The 26,490-nt window shown below is 33.6% G+C and overlaps 3 protein-coding genes across 6 annotated transcripts; 2 read left to right on the top strand and 1 right to left on the bottom strand.

Moving 5' to 3' along the window:
- The first annotated feature begins 5,464 nt into the window (after nt 1-5,464).
- On the top strand, nt 5,465-8,544 carry LOC110708569 (UDP-N-acetylglucosamine transferase subunit ALG13 homolog). The gene is made up of 4 exons (XM_021886737.1): nt 5,465-5,611; nt 6,551-6,761; nt 7,142-7,241; nt 8,099-8,544. Exons 2-4 carry the CDS (start codon nt 6,582-6,584, stop codon nt 8,371-8,373), a joined length of 555 nt encoding a protein of 184 aa, XP_021742429.1. The 5' UTR covers nt 5,465-5,611; nt 6,551-6,581; the 3' UTR covers nt 8,374-8,544.
- Nucleotides 8,545-13,958: 5,414 nt separating this feature from the next.
- Nucleotides 13,959-17,701, top strand: LOC110708570 (probable serine/threonine-protein kinase PBL7). Its single transcript, XM_021886738.1, has 6 exons — nt 13,959-15,157; nt 15,290-15,537; nt 16,355-16,740; nt 17,097-17,229; nt 17,347-17,436; nt 17,525-17,701. The coding sequence occupies exons 1-6, from the start codon at nt 14,821-14,823 to the stop codon at nt 17,699-17,701; spliced, it is 1,371 nt and encodes a 456-aa protein (XP_021742430.1). The 5' UTR covers nt 13,959-14,820.
- On the bottom strand, nt 17,432-25,921 carry LOC110708571 (DNA excision repair protein ERCC-1-like). 4 transcript variants are annotated; one of them, XR_002508769.1, is made up of 11 exons: nt 25,216-25,921; nt 25,060-25,126; nt 22,748-22,851; nt 22,124-22,223; nt 21,896-21,972; nt 21,379-21,478; nt 21,124-21,195; nt 20,977-21,045; nt 20,371-20,677; nt 18,751-18,806; nt 17,432-17,777 (listed from the first exon to the last, which is right to left on the bottom strand). XR_002508769.1 is itself a non-coding variant. In XM_021886740.1 (10 exons), the coding sequence occupies exons 1-9, from the start codon at nt 25,497-25,499 to the stop codon at nt 20,372-20,374; spliced, it is 1,179 nt and encodes a 392-aa protein (XP_021742432.1). In that variant the 5' UTR covers nt 25,500-25,921; the 3' UTR covers nt 17,432-17,777; nt 20,371. The 4 variants fall into 4 exon arrangements, 2 of the variants coding, with proteins under 2 accessions (XP_021742432.1, XP_021742431.1); XR_002508770.1 differs by having other exon boundaries at nt 17,432-17,980; XM_021886740.1 differs by lacking the exon at nt 18,751-18,806.
- Nucleotides 25,922-26,490: the final 569 nt, after the last annotated feature.

The raw sequence follows: 26,490 nt of genomic DNA on the forward strand, positions 1-26,490 counted from the left end.
CACTTCACTTCACTTCACTTCAGCTGAGTTCAGTCAATGAGAACAGACCCTTAGTAATAACTTTAGCTATCAATTTAATTTTATGTAGCTCATCCCGTTTGATTTTATGAGTCACAAATTTCGAATGCAACAAACAATATACTTGTATAGTGGTATTCCTTGTATATGTATAATTGTATAATATCCTCCATTATATACTTGTATAGTTGTATTATATCCTCCATTTATGCATGATTAAAATAATAATAATATTTTTTTTTTTTTTTACAAACCCTCTTAAAAAAAATGTCAGTTACTTATGGAAAGATTGTACTTAATTAAGATAAATTGTCAGGAAACAAGTAGAATATTACAATAATCTGACATCTTTAATTCTAGTAAATAATATGGAGTATTGACCAGTAACGAATTTCACTGGAAGTCAAACGTAGTCACTTGGGGAAGCTCGATCATCAAACCCTTCAAACGAATATCACTAGATGTCAATTTTCTTTTAACAGCTGCTGGCTGATTCTTGATATATCTAACATGCAAATATATTGGAATTCTCATAATATTATTGTAAGTTTTATTTGATAAAAGTAAGTAAGAATTTTAGTTGACTTCAAACAAAAGAATCTTTCAGATTTATGACTAAAAAAAAAATATGAGTAATGTACCATTTAACCATTTTTATTCCTTAACTTTGGTTGTATGGACGTATGGTACAATTGGTCATGGACCTCATGGTTTTTGAGACATCCATATGTTCATGATATAAAAATGAAAAATGACGTACTACATTTATTTTGAGGGAAAATAAACAAGTTACTAGCCAATCGTGTGTAGTTGTGTACTCGAGTGTTTCTTTCACTTTGAAAAGTAGTTTTATTGGAAATTGGAGGAAAAAATAACATCTATAGATTCCTTTCATTTCTAAAAATTCCACTTAATTTCAGTTTAGGTTAGTTCAGTTCAGTTTAGCTCCAATCAGTTCAGTTCAGTTCAGCTCAGTTCCAATCAGTTCAATTCAGAGTTCAACTCAGCTCCGATCAGTTCAATTTAGTTAACCTCTAATCAATTCATTTAAACTCCTAATTTCCTTCTCTCATAAAATATGTATTTCAACTTAATTCAGTAAATGTGAACTGAACAGATTGGAGCTGAACTAAATTGAACTGAATATTTTATGAGAGAATAAAATTAGGAAGTGGATTGAACTAATTGAAGCTGAAGTAAAGTGAATTGAAAATAAGCTAAAGAGAACAGAACCTTAATAGCTATAATCTCTTCTTTTTAAGAAGCTTGAACTTGATTTAATTTAATGAGATGCGGAAATGCCTTGCTTGTTTTGCTTTTAAAAAAATGAAGCTTAATGTATGAAAAGTAATCTGTACATTTAAATAGGCTTTTCATGTGAAATTCGACTTAACTTATAATCTTTCAACTCTATCTATATCGAAGCCTTAAGTCATACTCATTTATTCAACTAAAATGTTTTAGTACTCCGTACAAAGTAGTATCAATATCTTTTTCTTTTAACGTAAAAAGAGCTAGAAAGAACAAATACTCCGTAATACATATGAAATTTGATCTCATATCCTAAGCATCATCCTTAAAATCTAACCAATTAATATAGCAATTTTTTTGGGTGTAAAAGTTTACATATGGTGGGATATTAATTAATTTATACGTATATCAATAATTCAAATGTCTTGTTCAAAAAACACCTAGCAATTCAAGTGTCTTGTTTCAAAAATTAATTCAAGTGTAACTAAAGTTATACACTAATGACTTAACAAAAACTAATAAAGACAATAATTTTCCAAAAGGATAGACTAGAGAAAACAACGGTAGTACAAACTACAAACACAACTTCACGGAAAAGAGGGAAATACATTTACAATTGAAACGGACAAATTTAATGTTCCGAATTTGCACAGAATTTGACACAACCCCCGTTTATTTTTAGATTACTATAGACTTCGTTATTAGCACCAGTAATTAATTAATTAAATAATTAAGTACAGTTAATGAAGTGGTCCTGCTCCTGCTCTATGCAAACACAAACAACCCCACTCCAAAAAACAAAAGTATGGTCCTACGTCCTAAGTGTAAATTACTACATAATCACATCCCCATTTACACTAGAAAATTGAAAGATATCAACAACTTTATGTGGAGATTGTTTATTGGGATTAGCGCATTTAGATCTTATTTGACCAAACAATGATATCAAAAATTTCATATTTGAGATAGGAAAGAAAATAATTACAATGTTAAGTTCTTGTTATTTCAAAAAAAATTATTTTGAGCTTTTGAGCAAAACAGAGCAGACGTCAGTATAACATAATAAATTAAAAATATTTGGTAGAATAGAGCATATTTTAGTAGAGTAGAGTAGAGCAAACCTCAATAACTCAAAAGAATATAGCCTACAATGTTCTTTCCATTTTGAATTTTTGAGATTATTAAATATGAATAATTTTTAAAGACAGAGGAAATAAAAAATATTATTTTAGGAATAAGTATATCTTGATCGCTTCAACTCAAAATAAGCACTACTGTTGAGTCTATGAACAACCCACATGTGAGCGTCTCTTGTCCCACACTAAAAAGACTAAAGGGGAGTGTAGTTGTAAGAATCCCACATTGAAAGAATTCAAGAGTTAACGCCACTTTATAATACTAAGGGGTTCATTGCCATATGGTTTTGAGGTATAAATGTAGAATCTCCTTTGTTTTGTAAAGTGGTCGACTTGCACTCTCCCGTAATGGGTGCAGCCTAGACTCGTAATTGACAACTACTTGAGGGACAATAAGCGACTCAACTGAATTAATCTCATTAACTCAATATTGTCTCTAAATTTTTTGGTCAAACCAAATCAGATTAGACCAGATCAGATAAGTTCAAATAAGAAAAAAAAATAAGGTGAACTAGACAAGCCTGAAGTTATATAGATCGGAGTTTACAATCAATTCCTTAACTCGTGTACCCTGTGTCCCTGTAGTAGATACTAGATAGGGTAATAAATGGGTGGATTTACATGCGCATGCATCGTCATATAAATGAGCAATGTCATTTAAGACGAGAAGATGTGTGATAAATGAGTAACCAGTGAGTAGGTTCGTCATTCATGGAAAACAATCAAAGACATGCACCAATTTTTGGAGTCTCAAAATTGTGAACAATAATCATAAAACTGACGCTGCTTTTACACCAACTCATTTTGTATACGTCCTCTCCCAATATGCCAAATCCTTTTCAGTTTTGACTTGATTTTTTTTTTTTTTGATAAATTCCAAAATCACACAACTAATTAATATTGTACCAAAGACACCATTCTAAGCTGAAAACAAGGAAAAAAAAACCAACAAATTGGATGCTAGAATACAAAATTTCAGGGCATGTGCCATAATAACACCCACCTAACAAATGATTCATTAATGAAAAATTACCTCCACTTATTCATTCGCCTTCCTTTTGGGTAGAGGCGATTGTACATTGCGGTAAATTATATGGTGTAGGAATACTTTTGTGATCTTTATTACTGTATTACTCCCTCTAGAGTACATCAATTTGATTGACCAATTTCTATTGTACTCGAGTGCATCAATTTGACTAACCCATTTTTATTTTCATCAAAATCTTCCTTGCAACACTAGTTAAATCTAAATTACAACGTATTATGAAATTATTCTCGAACTAGGTATCGTATATTTAGTACTCCGTATTTTGTATTCCTTTTTTTTTTTTTTGAAGTAAGGAGAAGGACCTTAAATTGTATCTTAACCCTCACAAGCTTTTTTAGTCCGATATTCGCTAGTTAGACACATTAAGAGTGAAAGAGAAGGATAAGATATCCCCACCCTCCAAGTATCGCTAGTGGGGATTGAACCCTTAACCTCAAAGTTGAAAGGTAGAATCCTTACTAGTAACCACTAGACAGGGTAAGGAATCCCCACTCTCAATTCTTAAAGTATCGCTAGTAGGGATTGAACCCTTAACCTCAAAATTAAAAGGTACAATCCTTACCAGTTACCACTAGGCCAAACTTACGCATACATATTAGACATAGGTTGCCCATTTGATTCATTGACGCGTCAAAGTCTCGTAAATAAAGCCTAGAACAATTTGCACATAACACAAGATGAAGGTTTAAACCATGACACTGCTAAAACAAAGAAAAGGACCTTGTCAAGAAGAATAAGAAGAATTCTGATCGAAGAATTCCTTTAACTTTCTCTTTTATCAACCTTTTTGACTCAAAAAATTGGACTACCACTCACTATTCAATTACACTACTACTTCACTAGTTAACAAAACTGAACTTATGAACTATGATAGTGTTTGTGTTGGCTAGCTTCCTTCAATTCTTTCAATAGATCATTATCAAATGCAAAACTTTTGGAGATCCCAAGGTTGCTTTTCATGCCTTTGTTATTAACATTCACTTCATTATACCACATAATTTCTCTTTTTTTGCTCCTTTTGCTTTCACATTTTCTCATAAAATCTTATTTTTGGATTTCAAACCATATGAAAAGGATAAAAAGGGTTAATTGGAGGAAAAATATTTACACTAAAAGAACTTTAGGTGTAAAGATTATTTGTCTTTCACATTTTTTCTTTTTTCAGTTTTTGCTGTTAGATTGTCGATTAATGATGATGTTATGGATGGATGAGTGGATTGTGAAATGTTATATTCATCCTATTTCTTTTTGGTAATATTTCCCCTTTTGCCATGTGAAACTACGCTTTCATGGTTTAAAGTACGCAAATAAAAATATGTATGCATATAAAATATTAATCCTACAAACAAATCATATAATTTAAGTGTGTTTGCATCTAGGGCATGTTATGCTATTGTGTTAGATCAATATTAATCACAAGTAAAATTACATATACGGAAAATACATTTTATTAAACAAGTCTAGTAAAATTAAAATAATTTGATAATGTATTTTATCCTATAGATTAGAGTAAAAATGTGGTAAAAATTTACTCATATTAGATTATTAGGTTGTTAACCTACTCAATCCAGCCAGAAAGTAAGGTCCTCTCGAAAATCGAATACCTTTTCGTTTTCATTTCTCCCATTTCTTGCGATAGATTATATAAGAAAAATTCATGTTAGTCTAAACAAGATTGTATTAAAATCAGTGTAGGTTACGTGTACCTTATTTCAGGTAAAGAGAACAAGGGCCTGTTCCGATTTATTGAAAACTATTGAATTGAATTACTGAATTGAATGGAGCTGAAAGCTTGAGATGAATTGTTTATGAGTAAAAAAAAAAATTAGTAACTGAACTGAGCTGAGCTGAAGTTAAATTAAGCTAAACAAAATCGAAAGCATCAAAGCATGCAGCATGACCCAAAAAAAATGTCAGGCTTTGGGCCCACTTAGACCAAACCTAAAATAGTAGTAGGTTTTATTTTGGCCCACAACACACTTGGGCCCGGCCCGAATCCTTGGTTCAAGGGCTCGGCCCCGGTAATGATCAAACATCTTCATTTTTTCATTCCTTTTTTCTGCCTTAGTATTGACCACCGTCAAATCGGTGAATCGACGCCGCTGAAACAACCGTAGACCGCCGTACAATGGCTGCTTGATTCTATTCAGCATTCCAGGTAAACCAATATCACAAATCTACTCATATTATCTTTTTATATGTGCTATTTTCTAGAATTTTTCTTATTAATACTTCACTTATTAAAGCCTGTTAATTATCCAAGCTTAATTTCTGTTCTACTAGTTTCATGATCGCCAAATTTGTAATTTTTCGGACCCTAGATTTGAATTCATATTGATAAGCTGTAAGACAATCGTTTGAATTTCATTATTTTAGCTCAATTTTTGATCGAAATTTTCTGTTTTTATTCATTTTGTAGTTCAATCTAGGGGTATGATTTTCGAGTTAACTGATTTGTTTGATTGATTTCATATATATTCGAGCTCACCAATTTGATTTTGTTCTCATCTATTTGAATTTCGGGTCCAATTTTGTTGTTTCATTATCTTGATTAGTTGTCAGTTATCGATATAAGCCTATAGTTTTCATTTGTTGAATTTTGTTATGAAGTATTTATTACGATTAAATGGAATTGGTAGACCTTTGAGCATTACATATTTTGGTGTAACCTTTTTCTCTGACTTCCTCCATTGACAAACCTTCATCTTTCTCAATTGTCCATAACAATTTCAACATTTCCTACCTTTAAAAAAAGAAATAATATTAATATAATTATATGAATTGAGAGAATATACTCATAATTATTGTTATGAGTAATCACAATATCAAAATGTAAAGTCCCATTAATGACCCATGTTGCTTTTGCACATCGCTCTGACCCGACCCTGACCCAAATTGGCCCTGTACTGACCTGCACTGACCCGCACAATAACCAGGTCTACTCCAAGGTCCAAACTCACATGGGTCAATCCCTGGATCTGTCATTGTATCTAAAACTTAGTCTTCTTAATGCTGCATATGAGGTTCTTGAGCTATATAGCCTCATATACATCTTTTTTTGTTCTTAAGTTTAATGAGTGAACCTGTATGTGAACAGCTGTGGAGTTTGGAAGTGTATACGTGTGCAAATGGAAAGTGCCGATAGCAGTAAGATTCCTAAGAGAACAGTTTTTGTCACCGTGGGAACTACTCTATTTGATGCTCTTATCAAAGCAGTGGACACTCCTGAAGTCAAGCAAGAATTATATGCAAAAGGGTATACTCACCTCCTGATTCAAATCGGTCGTGGTTCTTACATCCCTGCCAGGGTATTTTGAAATTTTGCCTTGTTGCCACTCGAACTTGTGTGTGATGTTTTAGAAGTGCTTTACATCTAATTTATGAAATAAAGTAATTGCTTGTTGCACATCATATTTGACTCCATACTGGGGTTTTGCCATTGTATGTTAGGCTTTTTATCATAGATATGGATGCACAACTAAATGTAATCATAATATATCTGAGAATTTATGTTGACAACAATAAAGAGAGAGTCTTGTTTTGGGGATAGGTCCGGTCTGCATTAGGGCATTGCTAAATTGTATTTTAAGTTGATTATCAAAGTTTCAATGGCATTATTCAGACTGCTGCTTGAACTCTTTACTTGATGTAGGGTCTGACTTTTTGTTTTTCTCTGATTCACATGTAGTCAACTGGTGACGATGGGTCCCTAGCTGTTGAATACTTCACGTTTTCGTCTAGCATTGCAGAGAGCCTGTCAGCAGCTTCTCTTGTCATAAGTCATGCAGGTATTTATACATTTGTTTGTTTTTTAAATTTGGGTTGTAAATTGTTTTTTCTCTGATATTCATAATATTCTTGGCCAGAAGTAGAGTATGAAATTCCTGATATCTAGATTTTTGGTTTGCTTTACTTATACTTTAGGGGACTTTCTAGTGTCTACTAGTGGCTGCAGCCGGACTTGTCTGATGTGTTGGTTAGATTAGTTTCAGCTTGAGTAATTTCAGGTTCCGGTTGTGTTGATCTCAGCTCACCATTTGTTTAAGTCCCTTTTAAGCTGAATTTAGCAGGTCCTTTCGGTAACCGGTGAAACAAATGTTGTCGAAAGCCTAATATTTTGGATTGTATTGGATTGTGTTTTTAGGTCATCTCAGCTATTGACATGTATAGCTTTAAGCCTTTCACAGATCCTAAAGGGCTGATGGTGCCTTCTTTATTCGAACAGTATTCTTCAATTTCTGTTTATCTTATGATGACTGAATTATGAATAATGTGCCTGCTAAATCAGGTTTTACTTCAATTTTTCACACTACTTACTTTGAACCTTTCTGTGGCCACGGTATCTTCACTTCAAAATTAGTTGCTTGTTCTGCTGATTGAACTTGTTACTAGAGTAATTAGCATGCTGTGTGAACTTAGATATATGCCACATTGCATCTAGCTGGTCTAAACTTGTAAAGAGATTGATTGTTGAATTACTTTGAGAATGAGATTAATTTCTGTAAGTGAAAGACACCTAACCTATTATCGCTATCAAGTTAACAAAAGCAACTGAGTTGATATATGTTTGTTCACCATAGCATGATCTACTAGGAGATAATTAAATTAATCCAAGCTGATACAGATATTGCTGGTTGTCTTACAGGATCAGGCAGCATTTTTGAGACATTACGACAGCGTAAGCCTTTAATTGTTGTGGTGAATGAGGACTTGATGGATAATCATCAAGAAGAACTGGCAGAAGAATTAGCAGAGAGGAAACACTTGTTCTGTGCGCACCCTCAAACCCTTTATCAGACTATTGCTAGTATGAATCTAGATTCTCTTCTTCCATATCCTGCTGGTGATGCTAAACCGGTTGCTACACTTATAAACAAGTTTTTAGGTTTCCCAGTAGATAAACCAAAACACACTACTTGATCCTTTAGCTATTTTAAATTCATCTGTGCTAATTCAGACTGATATTTTATTTTAAATTCTATTAACAGTACTTGTGTGCCGCCTTCTTCTCATACTTACGATGCTATTTAGTCAGTTATCACAGTTGGAGTGATAAATATTTCTTTGAAATGGAAAAGATTAGCTGCTCTATTTAAGTGTTTGATTAGTTGGATGACCGTATGACCAAAACTTCATTAAGTCCGGTTTTGCAGAAATTTTTTACCCTGAACTGTGGTCCAGTTCATTTTGTTTTGGACTTTTTTTTGGAGTTTTGCCTGGCCTTAATTGCTATATTAGTAAGCCATTTATGCTGTTGGCCTACTTGACCAAGCATGATCACTGTTGGGTTGGGCTGAATTTTCCAGTCGATAATTGTGGTCCGACCTGATCTCTGGAATATTTTGGTGATGGCCTATCCTAGACCTTTCTATGATCTCAGCTTTAGGCTACTAACATTATAACATCTTGTAGTAACATGATGTTGTGATCTATTAATGCATTTTTTTTTCTAAATTTTTTTTATTGGGTAGTTTTTGACTGCCACAGTAAACAGATATCAGGCTTATTGAGTGTTGTTCATAACTGACTAAACTAGGAGCTTCCTTTCAGCCAAGGTTGTTGACCCCTGAGATCCTCTGCAAGGTAAACCTATTGCTTTGGCAGATCATTCCATAGGAAGAAGGCAGGAATCGTCATCCATACAGTACCAATGTCGTTTAGGTTCAGACAGGGGAGGGACTAGGATGGGGATGAATTATCACGATAGAGATAATCTTAGCCAAGCAAATACGAGTACGTACATACAAGGATAAACTTTTTTTCTTATAATAAGTCGCTAAACTATTATTTCAAATCTTCAAAATATATGATCAAAACACTATCGGATGTCGTTTAGCCAACATATGAGTATCACATGTAAGTTGAAAGATTGATAAGTAAGATACTTGTTGCCTTATATTTTGTGGAAATGAGAGTTTAGCCTGCTGTTCTTCAGTGATTTAAGCATACTAATGCGCCAATATTGATGGATGTTAGCGAGTTTGGTATCACATGCACCGTGTTTTTTAGCTTACGCCGTCGCCATCTGAGATATGGTAGATAAGGGTTATATTTGGAAGAGACAAAATCAGGCACCAAGGCTACAGCAATGCTTGGCCACAAGATTTGGGTTGCAAAGGTATCACTAGACTTAAATTTAAAGCATCTTATTTAACTGTCCCACGTACGTTTATGCTTGGATTTATTTGTATTCATCATAAATTATGGTTCGAGTACTTTCTTTGATTTTTCTTTGTTCTTGAGAGTACTCTAGGAATCTTCCATCATTCTACTAGTAAACACATGTTTTTGAAAAAAAAAAAACTATGTTTAATTTTGATTTTTGAAGCCCAATTTTTGTTTTGCATTACGAGTGCATTTTTTGCAAAATTGGCCACAATATATATACCTTAGGTGTACCTAACATCCTGAACTTTGACACCACCAACTATTAAGCTATATTTTAGGGTGTTAAGTCCCCCCTCCCCCCTATTTTTTTTTTAATTTTTATTTTATAATTTTTTTTTAAAAAAAATTTATTGTTCTCAAGGAGAATTGTTCAAGGTTATAAGCTTAATACAATCATGCTTTGTTCCTAAGTAACACCAAATGTCTTGCAACAATTCCAGGTTGGAAGCACCTGATAAATTCCACTCTAAATTTGTCACACTTAATTTAATGAGATATCTATGCTAACAGTAGTTGCGGACCCAGTTGTAAATGTTTCATGGCATTTCTACAATTCTCTCTGTATTGATTATGCTCTCAAAATTTGAAAACAATTTTTGTTTTATACTACTTGTAGTATATATCAAGTTTTACAAACACTCCACTATGCTTTCTCACTAGTGCAATAACCCTTTCCCTCTTTTATAGAGCCATGTAATTTGAAGTACCTTTACTATTGTGTGAAGATGGGCTGTGAAGATGTGTACTATGTATATACTTAGGGTCTGTTCTGATTGATTGAACTGAATTGAACTTATTAGAGTTGAACTGAACTAAACTGAACTTATTAGAGTTGAACTGAATATTTTATGAGAAAAGGAAATTAGGAGCTTAACTGAGCTGAGCTGAGCTGAACTTATTAGAGCTAAACTGAACTGAAAATAATCGTATCAGAACAAGTCCTTAATATATACTTACGATTTACGAACAATACAAGACAATGTGCTCGTATGGATATATTTCGGTGATTGTCTAGGTTTGGGAGTAGGTACCTCCATACATGTACATTTTTTCAAGGTAAGGAGAAAGAACTCGATTAGACCTCAACTGTTTTAAATTTAATATTTGCGATAAGACATTTGCAAGTTGCGGGGAAGGATAAGGCCACAATAAGGAACCCTTAGTTCCTCATTCACTACATAAAACAAGTACTGCAGCCGAAAGAATTCGTCTTGTGACCCTAAGGCTATAAGATTAATTCCTAACCAACTACACCAAACAAACTTGGTATGTCTAATAACTATCTGTATAAGATCCCATATACTTTCACTATGCCATCATTATATGTATTGATGAATAGCATTTCTCATTAATGAGAAGAAATATCCTTCCTTGTTCCTTCTCCGTCTTGAATTCCTATGGAACAACCGTCAACACCCTTTTTAGAGAGAAGAGAGAAAGAGAGGTGGTTATCAATGCTTGAACCCTGGACCTAGACTTCAGAGGTTTCATTCTCTTACCATTAGTCCACAAGGGAAGTTGGTAACCATCAACAGTCTCAACACTACCTTTTTTGAGCCTTGATAATGTGAATATCATCATCGTTTTATCCATATGTTAAATTGATAAAATTCATCGCTCAGTTCAGTTTTTAATTTCCTTCTTACATAAAATATTTAGTTCAGCTCACTTCAGTAAATTAGAACAAGCCTATAATACACGCGGTTTAATTAATATACTATAACTAAATATTAATGGCAAGATTAAATTTAGTTGATTTTTTTTCTTTATTAGATTTTTAATTCAAAAATATTTGCATAAATATTTAACAAAGAAAATTATGAATTTATCAAATCTATGTAGACTTGGCAAATGGGTCGTTTGGATCAAGTCATTTCGGGTCAGTTGACATTCGGGTCGAGTATGAGTCGTGTCATTTCGAGTTTTGTGTATGACTTGGGTCAGGTATTGGGTTGAGTCAATTTCGGGTCGAATATGTTCGAGTCAAACAATTTTCAGGTCAAGTATATATGTTCGGGTCATATTCGTATCAGGTTAAAATCAGGTCGGGTGATGTTCGAGTTGTTCCAATTGTGGGTTAAGCTCAAGTCAATAATTTTATATTTTATTATTGTTATAATTAGAACTATCAATTCGGTTTATGAGCTTGGCTACGATTGAAGATGAACAATTTGGGTTAGTTTTGGCAATAGATATTTCAATTACTACGTATAAGGTAATTTTAGTTTGTGACATTTGAGGTATTGGGTCTGTTCGGAACAATTTCGGGTATCGGGTTTGTTATACTCAAATACTTCGGATCAGGTCAGTTTGGGTGTCGGGTCAAGATCAAGTCAACACCATTTTTGGGTCGGATATGAATCGGATCAGGTCAATTTTGGATTTTGGGTCAATTTAGAGTCGGGCCATCGAGTTTGGATCAATATTTCAAGGTCCATACGTAGGGCCTGTTAACATTTACTTAATTTCAGTTCAGTTCATTTCAGTTCAGCTCAGTTTAGTTCCAATCAGTTCAGTTCAATTTAGTTCAGCTCCAATCAGTTCAGTTCAGTTCAGTAAATGTGAACAAGCCCGTACTCTATATTTATGTAATACTAAATATAACACACTTTTGTCTTTAGTTGAGTTTTTCCACCCTTTCTTCACACCCAAAAAAAAAACTTTTATTAAAAAAAAGGGGTTTTCTAACCTATGCACCCAAACTTCTTCGGTTTTTAAGCTATGCCCATGCTTTTTCAAACGTCTAAGTTGCGCCCTCAACCTCACTAATTTTTATTAACAATAACTTTTAACGTTAACAGTAACCTTTTTTTATTATTTTATTTTCTGATTTTTAAATTTTTTTAAAGTGTTAAACCAATTAGAATGGGACACGTGTCAAATTAATAACGCCAGATACCATTATTGATAAAATAACTTAACTTTCATTAACGGATATAAATGTTGAAGAGTATTATTGATAAAATATCGTGAGGTGGAGGACACAACTTATAACTTAAAAAAAGCATGAGTACATCTTAGAAATCGAAGAAATTGGGGGCATAGCTTAGAAAAAACCAAAAAAAAAAAAAAAAAAAAAAGCATTATTACCTTATTGGTTAACAAAAATTCCATGTCTTCAAAAAAAATTCCTTTCTTCATTTGCAAAATTTAAGGTCACGAATTTCTTTAAATGAGAAAGAGTGATAATAACGGAAAGTAAGTACTAACAAGCTAGTAATAATATTAAATAATAAATGGCAAGCTTTAGTATAAAATCATTCTATACAAATAAATAATAATGGCAATTAAGATTGTATGTGCCTTAGAAAATTTTATGCTATAATTGTCGCCACAATTAAAAGAAATATTTGATTACCTTAGCTAATTTTTAAAGTACATCCTTCTTAGTTCTTACATTCTTTCAAATTTGTCATGTTCAGAATATACCCTCATATTTTAACCATATATTGTAATCTATACATAAATAAAATTATGTTATTTATGTAAATAAATCGTAATATGAAGTTGAGCACGCTGGTCATATAAATAGAGTTGAATTCTTTTTAAAATTGAAACATAGACGGATACAACCTTAACTCTCACATAAACAATACTCGTACACACTTAAGATTTAGCCCCGATTAATCATCATGAGTCGTACATATGAAGCAACATACGACGGGTCGAAAAAAAGGTTTTCATTTCCAAAAGATTGTTTCATGGACAATTTGACCAAGGAGAAGAGGGATGAACTTAGGGAACGTGGAGCAACAGATATACAAGTGAATGACACAGAAACAGGTTATGTAACATATATGGTGTTACAGTCTCAAGACTCAAGATCCTCTGACTTATATGACATATATGTGGCCGATGATTATGTTCAACATAGGCAACTTCAAGGTGGTACTAAGGCTGAGCTTACTTTCTCCTACAATAAGATCAACATTAATATTACCTATAGAGTTTTTTTTAGTTAAATTAATGCTTCTAATAATAATTTTTTGAGAAAATATTTCGATTATGTTAGAATAAGTTGTGAATTTTAATAAAGTTTTACATTTCATATCCGATTTAGTATGAAATTTTATGCTTTATTATTTGATGTTTGGTTAAAGTATGAATTTAGAATAATGGGTAACTTTACAATACTACTACATGATTATATTCTTTTTATAGGTGTATTTAATGGTATTAGTTGCTCAATGGATCTCTTTTTCATGGTCCCTTCCAACGACTGGTCCAGTGACACTCCATCACAAAATTAAGTTGAAGATTTAACAACCAAATACTGTAATACGATGATTTTGAAAACCTAATTAACACAATTTAACTAAGTAAGGAAAATTCATATGCTTTCAAGAGTTTCAACTATGAAGATAGATTTGAAGAATGTGAAAAATTAAGGCATAATGTGGGCGTTCACATGCATTGGTTAGTTGTTTACCATTAAATATGTCAATTTTTTTTTTTTTTTTTTTTATCTATCATGGCAAATGCTTAAGGTCAAACCTAACACAAATTATAAACTTTTTTTTAAATTTTTTTTTTTAAAATTTTTAACTTTACCAATTAATTGTGACATGGAGAGAATTTTAAGGGTATTATTTTCTTGAGTTAAGAGTTATTGTATTCCGTACATTGTAACAAATTGTTCGACAAATGACTAAATGACTCACTTGAACTAAACTTGATTAAGATGATACATTCACTACTTGCAGTTTCACAAATCGCATGCAAAAGAATTAGACCAAAATATGTCCATTCCTTATCAAAGACAAAGACTATTCCAAAGCCAAATAACAAAAGAACAGCCAAACTAAAACTAACTTTATTAGGTTTCAAAAAAAAAAAAAAAAAAAAAAAAAAAAAAAAAAAAAACCTAACTTTATCAAATCAAATAACCCTCTTTTTATGCTCACGAGAAGATAGATAAAAAGTCTTAAGATATTCATGTGCCTTAAACTTGTAGGATGACCTCCTACTAAGGCAATACACTACAACTATACATACACCCCTCATTCCTCTTCTTACCAAATCTGTTACTTTCTCTCTCCTCTTCTTTATATTTCATACATTGCTTTCTGTGCTTACTTAACAGAAAGTTACATCTGAATTTTCCCAGCAGATATCAGTCCATAATCATCATATTTTCTGCAAAAAATAAAAATCTCTTTTTTAACCAATCTTCTGTTTTTTGTACTTCCCATTTTTGTCATGGAAACTTCCTCCATTCTTGGTTCTGCAGAATCATCTGACAGTGCTGCAGCCAACTACCGCGGTGGTGAACACTCGTTTCACCATTCGCCACCCGGAAACTATGATGATAAGCAGAGTAATCAGGGGAGTTTTTCGCTGACTTCCATTCTCCTGATTGTCATACCTATCTTCATACTTATTCTCCTTTCCTTCATCGTAGTTCTTATTATACTACTTCGACGACAGAGGAGGTCATCGAAGTGTAACAATTATAACAGCAACAGCAACAGCAACAGCGACAACAGCTGCAAGTTTGCTGCTGATACTGCCATCAGTTTTACTGAAAGCAGTCCAGGTAACAACAATGTTCACTACTCTATTAAATTTCATTCTTCAGTGTTATAAATTGTTACTTTCTTTAAGATTTCACTAGTCAGACCGTCAATTAAAATCTGATATGATGTACTGGTTTATGATAACTGAGTAGAGGTGAAGAATGGGTATATGTCAAATCCGAGCTCAAGGCGTACATCATCACAATTCAAACAAAAAGGTGTACAAGTATTCACATACAAGGAGCTAAAAATGGCAACAAATAACTTCAACGAGGCGAATGTGATAGGGCACGGAGGTTATGGGGTGGTGTACAGAGGAATTCTAGGAGATGGGACTGTAACAGCAATTAAGATGGTGAACAGCAATGGCAAGCAAGGAGAGCGTGCTTTTAGAATAGAGGTAAGGTTGCCTTTCATTTAATTCTTTTTTGGCCTTTCATTTCTTATTCCATTTTAAAGATATCTATTCATAATTTCATATGATGTTTCCTTTGTTCTTTTTTCTTTATCAATACAAACAGCAGGATAGAATGATAGATTAGCTGATGTCAGAATGTTCTAATTGTATCGATTCTTGTAGGGTTGACAACTCTCGTGAGAGAAATATAAAGAAAATTGATATTGAATCAATAGATTTAAAATAAAATTTCTTATGAATGTATAATTTAATTGTGTTATTGAGTTATTGACCAATTGTAACATTATGACCCTAATCAGCCTAGGAAGAATAACAGGATTCACAAACATAGCATGTAGGACAACTATAGATATTACTCATATTAGTGACAAAAACACGGGTTGATTGGCGTTATTAAATATCTATTATTAGCCACTCAAGTTTCTTATTCATAACCTTGAACTATATAGGTAGTAGCGTTTTCTTTTTTCAATAGCAAGAATCTAATGAAAACAACCTATACAGGATTATTAAATTTAATGATAAGTACTTATCTTATTGTAAAGGGACTTAAGCTTTACTTAAAGATATTTTTGTCTAATAAATAAAGTCCTAATTTTAGTTTAAAAGAGAAAGAATTTCTTAGGGGTTTGACTTGTGCTCTATTATATTTTGTCATTTTCTCCTCAAGTTAAGTAAACCTCAGTAAAGAATAACTAGATTATGTGCCTATTTTGTATCCATATGAATTTGCATTTATGAAGCCTCATCAACTATTCACATGGTTTGAGAATTAATAAGATAACTTTTCTATGGGCAGGTGGACCTACTAAGCCGTTTACAATCCCCTTACCTAGTTGAGCTACTTGGCTATTGCGCGGACCAAAATCACAGGCTCCTAATCTTTGAATTTATGCTCAACGGCAGCCTACAGCAGCACCTACATTCACCTCACACATACCCTCAGCCATTGGATTGGGGCACTCGACTACGTATCGCCCTTGATTGTGCTCGTGCCCTCGAGTTCCTTCATGAGCATGTAACACCTTCCATAATCCACAGGGACTTCAAATGCAGCAACATTCTATTGGACCATAACTTCAGGGCTAAGGTGTCTGATTTTGGTTTGGCTAAGACAGGTTCTAATAAGATCAACGGTCAGATTTCAACTCGCGTCTTAGGGACCACCGGATACCTGGCTCCAGAGTGGGTGCTTTTCCTTCTCCTCACCCTCACCCCCCGCTGTATTCTCATGCATCACTTTCTTAACCATATAACTGAAAACTACGAGTCTCTAATAATGCAATGTGGTCCTTACAGTATACATGTAAGGCTTAACATTATCCTGAATAGCATTTATGAAGCTTAAAGAATCATACTAAGGACAATATGCTAATCTTCACCTATAAAAAAGGAAGGAAATTAGAATGTTGTCTTAATAAGTAAGGACACACTAAATGCTAAACATTTATAATGACTAGTCCTATTTATTTATCATATCATGTGATCTTCTGTTCTTGGTATCTTGGAGTTTCACTCTCTAATTAATTTTAGTTCTACAGGTACGCTTCAACAGGGAAGCTGACCACAAAATCAGATGTTTACAGCTTCGGGGTTGTTCTTTTACAGCTCATTACAGGACGTGTACCCGTAGATACAAGGCGTCCATCAGGAGAACATGTCCTTGTCGATTGGGTTAGTATTTAGTAGTGACTAACTAGACCCTCAACTGATTTTAACGATGCTGAAGTGATTACTACTGACTATATTTGATTTTTGCTGATTAAAACTGACTAGTTCTTTCAATTTTAGGCTCTTCCAAGATTAACTCACAGACAGAAGGTAATGGAAATGATTGATCCAAATTTAAAAGGGCAATACTCCCAAAAGGATATAATTCAGGTCAGAGAATATGTTTCATTAGCTTAAAATAATGATTATGCGACAGCAAAGCTAATTAAATGATCCTACTTCATCGTTTTTTCTACAGATTGCAGCGATTGCTGCTGTTTGTGTACAAGTAGAGCCAGATTACAGACCTTTGATGACGGATGTTGTGCAGTCTTTAATCCCTTTGGTGAAAAATCTTTCATCTGCTCCTTCAAGTTCATCCAGATATCTCACTAATTTCGTCAGTCCAAGGTCTCAGAGGCCGTCTTTGTCATAGTAAATGACTTCTCTAGGGAAAAATTGGTTTACATTCTTTTTAATCTGATGGAGATTTCTGCACTTCGTTTTTTCTCCTACAAGCCAATGATCAAGATTAAGATTGGCATGCAAATACATGAACACGGCCAAAATCAGGATTATTGGAAAGATTCACATTGCAGAGTATATTATGAAGAGGAGCACACAGTTCAAAGAGCAGCATGACCATGCATTTCAACACCAGGAATAATTCAAGATAACAGCATTAGACTCACAGTATAGCTTCCAATCCATGTACCTGAGAGTTAGACCGAGTCAAAAGAAAAACAAGTTGTGGAGTCTGATAATTTAATGCTGTACATGAATACTACAATGGTTTATCATTCTGTAAGCTTTAGCTTAAGTATAGAATAAGGAAAGTTCGAAGAAAAATATGTCCAGCTCTTATAGACATAGTTGTTTGAGTTTACAGTTCTCACAGCAATTTGATTTAGTTTGATCTGCAATAAGAGAAAACACTAATAGGTAACCAATCGAGTGAGTTCTCCCATCAGTTGTCTGTTATTATTTGATTACAGTCAAATTCACATATTAACAGGGGCCGTCTATTTTATGTAACACGGACCTCTAATGCCAATAAAACAAAGAAACAGGTAACGAGGAAAAAATACTGGGAACACAGGCTCGCAAGACACACATACCAAGCTAATAAGCTATCAATTATGAAAGTCACTATCAAACAAGGGGTGCATTACTAACACATATAAGTATTAACTAGTGAAAAAACTGATTCGTATTTGATTAATTGATCCAAACTTAAACTGTACCGTGATTACACGTCTCAATTTGTGACTAATAATCACATTAAGATAAATGGCAATACACACAAATATGACCCAACCGAGTAAACCAAAATCAACCTTGAAATAATTCAAAACCATTCCTAATTTACAAATTTATGCGATGAAAAAAAGGCAAGTAAGAAAATATTCCTTTCCTCTTATTCATCAATTAACAGGAGAAATTTGTCTTTTATATCATATTGTAATTGTCAGATCTCAAACTTACCTATCGTTTCACCAAAAGAATCTTGAATGAATACAACCTAACAATGTTTTTAGTCCCTACATATAGACAACAAAGAAGTATAAATCAGTTCATTACTACAACTGTAAATTTTAGCAGAAAATAGGCCTGGCAGTTAGCACGTACAAGGTTTCATGCCGGGCTAAATTTTGTAACTTGTACAATCAATCAGACATTTACTATTTTGTCTAAAGGATTCAAACAATAAACCACGGTTATTCATCTCAGAAAACGATTTTAAGGAGAAACAAAGGAATTCAATGAACGCAAACAATTGTAAAGTTAGCATACAGATGAATCAGAAGGAGAATTTTAGTTATCATTCAATAACAAATTAAACTGTAAAAAATTCTATGTACTTAGCAAAAGTTAGAACATCAGCAGTCAGATACAAGTAGTAAATTCTGTGTCAAAATTGCAAATAACAGCTAAATTCTGGTGAAGTTACCACCGAGTTTAAGGTAATTTGTGTAACGCAGCATTATAACAATGCTTAACTGTTGTCCATTGAAGACGAGCATCATATTGCAGCAATGACAACCACCAGGTTTTCAGCTATGCTACAAAAGTTGTCTTCAAAATATAATCCTTGTAGAAATTTTTTATTACAAGATTGTTATAAACACTCATGAAAAACCTTAAGGTATTGGATGTAACATACTAACACATCTACCCAGGATCTATATGAAAGCAAAGTGAAACTGTGGAGAAAAAAAAATAAAAAAATTCTATGCGCAAAACCAAACATGAAAATGACAAAATGCCGGGTGATATTTCGCCATCAAAACAATATGCTGATCTGCTGAACACCACTGATTTAGATGAAAGTAACAAGTGAAGTGAGTAAAACCAAAAGAGAAGACAAGGTAAATATTGCTGAGGCTAGAAGCAAAGATGTGATAACCTATATTGATATAGACCTCTGTCAAAATAGCTTGAAATAACCATATCGACTCATGATTGAAAAAAAATAATTAATTCTCATAATAATTGGCTTTAAAAACCCGAACTGGATGCCAAAGAAGGGCGACGTGTGACAACAAAGATATTAATTAAACTTTGAAGGGTACAAGAATTGTGAATTATTATGCCAATTTCATTCAAAATCATTTATGTTGACCCCGAACCAATTGAGGATGATTATTTAGAGACAAAGGGAGTATACAACATACATTTGAAAAAAACTAATCATACAATGCTACATTTATAATTGAGTCTTTCGGTATACTCCGTAATTTATAGCCCAAAGCAATACAAAACCCATGTTAAATGTCACTGCCACTATTGGGACCATGTCATGTGCTCTAAATGCATGCTGCAGCTTGTTATATGCCAATCAGCAGAGGAAATTTCCTACTATAACATTCTAAGCCTACATTTACATTTGTAAAGATGCATTACTTCCTTAACTGACGTTTACATCAACTAACATAATCTAAGCTAAAGCTACAAATCAGATATAGTTACATAACTATTATATCAGTCCAGAAAAAACCAGTTCATAAAACCAAAACACTAGATGGTAATGATACCACAAAACTTTCGGGGGGTCTATGCCAAGACTCAATCACCAAGAGAAATTTCAGATGTAAAGATTCTTACTTCAAATTTCTGAATCAGCTTCCGATTCTTTTTGGATGTTTGAGCTCTCACCACTTTCCTTATCTGATGCAGTGCTTTTCTTTCCAAGTTTATCTGAATAGTTTGCAAAGGCTGCAGACAAAGCTGATTGTAAGATCACTTCTGGGTCTTTTTTCTGACGCTTGCTAGTGTCTTCTGATTTCTTCTCAACACCTGGTGGTTCGCTTTCTAAGGAGGTTGGAGTTGGATCATTCTGCACAGGGGCTTCAGAGCGGTTTGGCACCACACGTTTGAAAGGTTCATGAAAGGTGTCATACAAACGTTTAACCTAATTGATCAACAAGATATGTTAGTCAATGGTGTCTTCAAAATTTGGACTTTGACTCCATGTCAGAAAAGCACATCACCACACACAGAGAAAGGAGAAAACGTAAGCGGAGAAGAATTTTGATAAAGTTGCTGAGTGCAAACTATAACTCTACTTAAGGAGAAACTTGAAAGAACTGAGATTAACAAATTCGAGACTTGGAGAATAAAGCCTGTTCTAATTGCAACTGACGGCATGAAAATCATTTAATGTTACTATGGATCAAGATGATGAATAATATTGACAAGACTTGAAAGTACCTTACGCTCCCCAATGCCAGGACAACGGGCTAGATCTTCCATAGAAGCATCCATGATATGAGAAAGAGACTATAAAGTGCAATAAAACCATTAGAAGATCGCCTTCAAGAAAAACTTATCTATAACAAAATTGATCATCTTGCCTACCCCAAATGTGGAACCAAGAGTGACTACATCAGTTTTGTTAACATGTCGAACAGCAGTAAGGGCATGATTCAACTGCAACCAGATATGCGGTTCAGTAAAAATTTTGTACAAAAACATCTGCCCACACTATTATATGCTTTCATAAGATACTATACTGTTTAAGGACAAATTAAGAGCCTTTTAACTCGGCTGCTTTATATATATGGATTAAAGCACTATTAATTTGTGGAGAGAATTATCCCAGATGGAACATACCCTTGATAAATAATCAGAGTCCATATGTCCTTGAATGATATCAGCTGGCTTGTTCTCATAGACTTTAATCGTTTCTAAATATCGACCACATTCTTCCAAGCTGATATACACAGAATGGAAATGGCAGGAAAATTATAAATCAAAGTTAGTATAAGCCTGAATGTGGATCAATATACATCAAATATAGAACTAAATTTTGCTTAACAGGTCATGCAAAGGTGCTGCTGAAGTGGATTTATGGGGATTGAGTGAAATGAAAACTATTGGTCATGTTGACACACACTAGTAATATAATAGTTACATAAAGGAAGACAGCAGCATTCTATCATCCCAGGAAAAGAGATACTCCAGAACAACCAAATTTAGAAGAATTTTGGGGGAGTGGAGTAGGAGGCATTCACCAAAACATCAGTGCCATTGTGTGACCATGAAAACGGAGTATATCCCAAGAAAAATAGAATCTAACTCCCCTAGAGAGTTTTAAAAGGATATATTTTAAGAAGTGCTTTATGCTTACCTCCAAGCGCAGAGAAGAGTGCAATCATGAAGCAGACAAGTTCTTGTGACTTCAAGCAAAGGCTTGACTACATCCTCCTGAAAACCATTATCATAATGTCGGACACAATTATTACAGCAGTCATAATATATGTAAATGACACTGCCATATAATTATATTCCATAAGAACCATAACATACATCAACCTGACCAAGGTTAAAAAGTTACTGAGTCAATCTAGTAGCTTACCACATCAACATGACATAGCACCACACGAAGTCTGAAGTTCTTCTGTAGTTCTCTTATACGAAAATAAAGATAGTCTGGATGAAGCAGGTGATAGCGGAGACTGCACAATATTAAATTCTAGGAATTTCATTAACACAATGAAAAGATGATAGAAAGTAACAAAAAAAAATAAAATCCGTGTGATAAACTAAACTAGAATAAGTCGGCGATTTTTCACTTAAATGATTAAATTCCATTCAGACCAGTCATTGAATAAACAAGATATGCATTCGCAGCTTGGCATACATGACGATTGACGGAACTCATGCCAATCTCTTAATATTATTATGTCACGATAACAGGAAATACAGTATACCAGAGATAATATTAAGCATCTGCCGATATTTAAATGTGAAATATCAGCTTTCCTGTGAGGTAAGTAGGTAACTTCAGTGCAAAAATAGCGAGAATATATGTCAAAAGGGATACATTGAAAATAAAAGTCATGACATCGACAATTTACTTGAAGACATTGTTTACATGAAACTCCTATCCAAACACCACCTTGTAAAATTGTAACCACCCAAGGCCCCAAGGTTATTTCTAAAGAGAAGATTTGCATAAGGAAAAAATGTTTTAACCAACCTTAAATAAAGGCCACAAGAATTTTGCCCCAGAACATAGTCAGGAATAACTTCTGCAAAATTCCACCTTACATTTCGGATGTGCTTGAGCAGAGGGTTTCCTTTCTGCAAAAGGAAATTGACACATAAAGTTAGATTCTCAAACTTCTGGAAGTCCTTAATTCCATTAGAACCAACCAATCACTTCCTTCATCCCTTTGAAGACATGTCCTTGAAAAAGGAATTTTAATGACTGAGGACTGAGGCAAAATATAAGCAACTGTTATGAACAATTACCAAATTAAGCAAAAATTTCGCCAGCAGCTTGATGATGGTGACTAAAGCCTCTAAAGATTAAATTGACAGCAATAAGCTAGAAAACCACTCAATGATTATAAATTACAAAGCTTAAATATATGTCAGTTGCTAACACTTTAACACCCCCCAGGTTAACTCCCAGAGCCCAAAAATAATAATGAAGAGCAAAAAGTAATTCTACTAACTGTCTGAGCACTAGATCTCCAGCAATAAATAATTAAGCATTAGCATTATAGGGAAACAGTACACTTGAACAGGCCATGGACACCAAGTAAAAAAAAAAGGAAAAACATAAGAATCAGATAAACTTCAGAAGTCCATTTCATAAAATAAAATAAAAATAATAATAATAAAAAAAAAAGGGCAATGAATGACTTACACCAAATATATATTAATCCAAGAACACCAGAGACCTACAATAGCAGCTTATAGAACATTAATGTGGTTTGCACAGAGAAAGAAGGTAGGGAAGGGCCGGTTAACGGTAAAAGTACAAAGAAGTGAAGTATCGACAAGGGGATTCAATACATTTGATCAGTCCCTGGCCCCTCAGCAATTTAAAGTTGCAGGTCAATTATCTTCCCATTCTTCCTTACTAACCACTAACTGAATATCTATCATCAGAGGAATATTTGCTTAAACCTCTTAAATATCCACTGCTACTTTCTTAGTTTCCCAGCTAAGGGATATTGTAGATAGAAGCTGAACCCTTGTTCCTCATAAAAGATATCAGGGACAAGCCTTGTGCTCTTATCTATTCCATTTTACTAGAAAGTTTAATCATGAGGTTCACAAAGCATTAATACGAGAACAATAAAAAGATAATCCTGTCCCCAACAAAACCCTAAAAGAGAGCAAGAAAAAGAATGACATAGCGATGCTAATTTATTTATAAACCAAAGAGATTGATAAATTCCCTCCCTCATCTTACCTCTCTTAACCAAAAAAAAACCTGAACTGCTACCATTCTTTATCCTATGAAAAGTACTAAATTAGAAATTTAATCTTCCTATCCTATGATACTATAACTAATAAACACACTAAACTACACTATGTACTGAGGCAGCTGATCAGCTACCTCAGTTTTTACTTTCATCATATGGTCAATTGTAAATCCATCAATCTCCTTCCTGCATCCTGAGCTGCTCTCATGTCCTGATTTCTAAGATATAAATAGTACCATCTCTTCACAATGACTGAAGTATTTCAACAGATGTGAGTCAATAATAAGTTCTATTGTTCATGAAATTTCCTTTCTGGAGTCAAAACTGAATAAAAAGACCCAAACATCATATAAGAAAACTTAAATTTCCACTCTATTTATATGGCTTCCCATATATTATGGAATAGTATTTTTTCAATAGAGAAAGCCCGAGTTTAACTCTTTCATCCAAAGCATCAACCCTGACCTAGAAACCTCAACATCATTAGCATCAGCATTAAGCTATAATGTTCATAAACTAGTATTCCTTTACTGAGCTAACTAAATAATAAAGCCCAAAAAACTAAGTTAGAACAAGTGAACAACTTATATATCGCCTATATTTGTATAGCTTTCCACATATTTTTGGAATAGCAATTCTTCTAATAAAGAAATCCCAAGGTTAGTTCTTTCATCCAAACTATCAATCATTGAAGCCTGACCTAGAAACTTCAACATCATTAGCATTTCAATGAATCACAAACCCAAATTTACAAGAACTTCGGCTCAAATAGACTGTTGTCACTCGTCAGAAGAATTTCAGCGAATCACAAAAAGAACTTCACTTTTCCACAAATAATACATGCTGCAGTACTGCTAACAAGTTTGTCATTGCCTCATTTAATTTGTTGGCATACTAAACCCACTACAAGCTATGCATATTCTCAAACATCCACAATTCCTCAACATAACACCTTGATTACATTCTAATTTTATCTAACACAACATTATTCAATACAAAATCAATTAAGAAAAATGCAACAATATAGCAATTTAATCCAGAAAAATTGGGGAAAAAAAAAACAGAGAAATACCTGCCTGTGGCTGACAATGATGGCATTACTCTTCTGAACAAAATTATTACTCGAAACCCCAGTTTGCCTGATAAAAAAAAAAACAAACAAACAAATTAAACTCAATTCAAAAATACCCACAAAAATATAATTGAAACCCAGATCAAATTAACATACCCAGAAGAAGAGGGCACAGCCGAAGCCGAAGAAGAAGCATTTGATGAAGAGAGAGATTGAGAATTAGAGGTAGAAGGAGGGGGAGCAGCAGCAAGAGGAGGAGTGTAGAATTCGGATTTTTTAATGGAAGCAAAAGCTTGAGTGAAGGATTGAGAAGGGGTGAAAAGAGAAGGTTGTGTTGATTTAAGTTGATTATTCTGAAGAACTTCTTGATATGATGGGATTTCTATTACAATTGAGCTTTTCTTCCTTTGATTTTGGGGTTCTTCTAGGTTTTCTTCCATTATTGATTGATTTCTATTTTCTAGATTGTTTTGATTTGGTAGGAAAATTGGGGGGGAGAGGAATCAGGGGTGTATAAATAAAATATTAAAATGTGTGTAAATTAGGGCAAATTTGGTAAGAGGGTATTTTTTTAATTCACAAATTTTTATATGTATCTAATCAAATCGTGTCGCTAATTATTTTGTACGGAGTATTTACTTGATTAAGGGTTGCTTATTTAGGGTTGCTCGGTCAGTTATAGGTTACTTTCACACAAAAACGCACTAACTAATTGGGTAAATTTAGAATAAATAACCTCTGACCGATCGAGTAACCCCGAAATAGGTAATCCCGTGAAAAAGCGCCAACAAATGGAGTAACCCTAGAATAATTAAACCCTACCACACGGTACGGTCAACCACACAAAAAAAAAAAAAAAAAGCATTGTTTTTTCCATTTTGAAATTATTGATGCACTTCTTTCCCTAGCTCGTTTCAAAAAATTGACAAGTTTGATTTTTTTTTTTTTAAGAAACCCAAATTTCATTTTTTCATATTGATAAACATAATTGTATCTCAAAATGGCACACTTGTAAATAAAAGCAACTTTTAAATTATTTCTTTTGTACTTTTTCGCAGTTTACCTTTGTACTCCATTAAACTGGGTCCACTCCATGCTTGAATGCTTGACATTGTCTGGCAACTCGTCATCCTCTATCTTCTTCAACCTCCTTTGCCTTTGTGGTGAATTATTGCCGAATTAAATGAAAAACCTTTAAAAAAAAATGGAGAAATGAGGCCGAGTTTGTCTTCCTCCTCCATTGTAGATGTTCGTGCATTAAAATTTCTCCATTGAAGGTTATTGATTTCCAATAATGGAGGTGAATGAATGGAGGAAGAAGATGAACAGATGGAGGAGAGGAAGCCAAATTAAGATCAATTTCAATATTAACCGCACTTACATTCTCAAAACGACACAAGTACTCCTTTGAGATATTTGTCTTGTGTATTA

This window comes from Chenopodium quinoa, unplaced genomic scaffold (assembly GCF_001683475.1).
Source record: "Chenopodium quinoa cultivar QQ74 unplaced genomic scaffold, ASM168347v1, whole genome shotgun sequence".
Taxonomy (NCBI): Eukaryota; Viridiplantae; Streptophyta; class Magnoliopsida; order Caryophyllales; family Amaranthaceae; genus Chenopodium; species Chenopodium quinoa.

Bases quoted from the DNA above. Each gene is read 5' to 3' on its own strand.
- LOC110708570 (XM_021886738.1), top strand. From the start codon at position 14,821: ATGGAAACTTCCTCCATTCTTGGTTCTGCAGAATCATCTGACAGTGCT. The intron at 15,538-16,354 runs GTAAGGTTGCCT...TTCTATGGGCAG, and splicing joins AGCGTGCTTTTAGAATAGAG to GTGGACCTACTAAGCCGTTT. The intron at 16,741-17,096 runs GTGGGTGCTTTT...TTAGTTCTACAG, and splicing joins ACCGGATACCTGGCTCCAGA to GTACGCTTCAACAGGGAAGC.
- LOC110708571 (XM_021886740.1), bottom strand. From the start codon at position 25,499: ATGGAAGAAAACCTAGAAGAACCCCAAAATCAAAGGAAGAAAAGCTCA. The intron at 22,224-22,747 runs GTTGGTTAAAAC...AATATTGTGCAG, and splicing joins TCTTGTGGCCTTTATTTAAG to TCTCCGCTATCACCTGCTTC. The intron at 21,479-21,895 runs GTAAGCATAAAG...TGTGTATATCAG, and splicing joins ACTCTTCTCTGCGCTTGGAG to CTTGGAAGAATGTGGTCGAT.
- LOC110708569 (XM_021886737.1), top strand. From the start codon at position 6,582: ATGGAAAGTGCCGATAGCAGTAAGATTCCTAAGAGAACAGTTTTTGTC. The intron at 6,762-7,141 runs GTATTTTGAAAT...ATTCACATGTAG, and splicing joins GTTCTTACATCCCTGCCAGG to TCAACTGGTGACGATGGGTC. The intron at 7,242-8,098 runs GTATTTATACAT...GTTGTCTTACAG, and splicing joins TCTTGTCATAAGTCATGCAG to GATCAGGCAGCATTTTTGAG.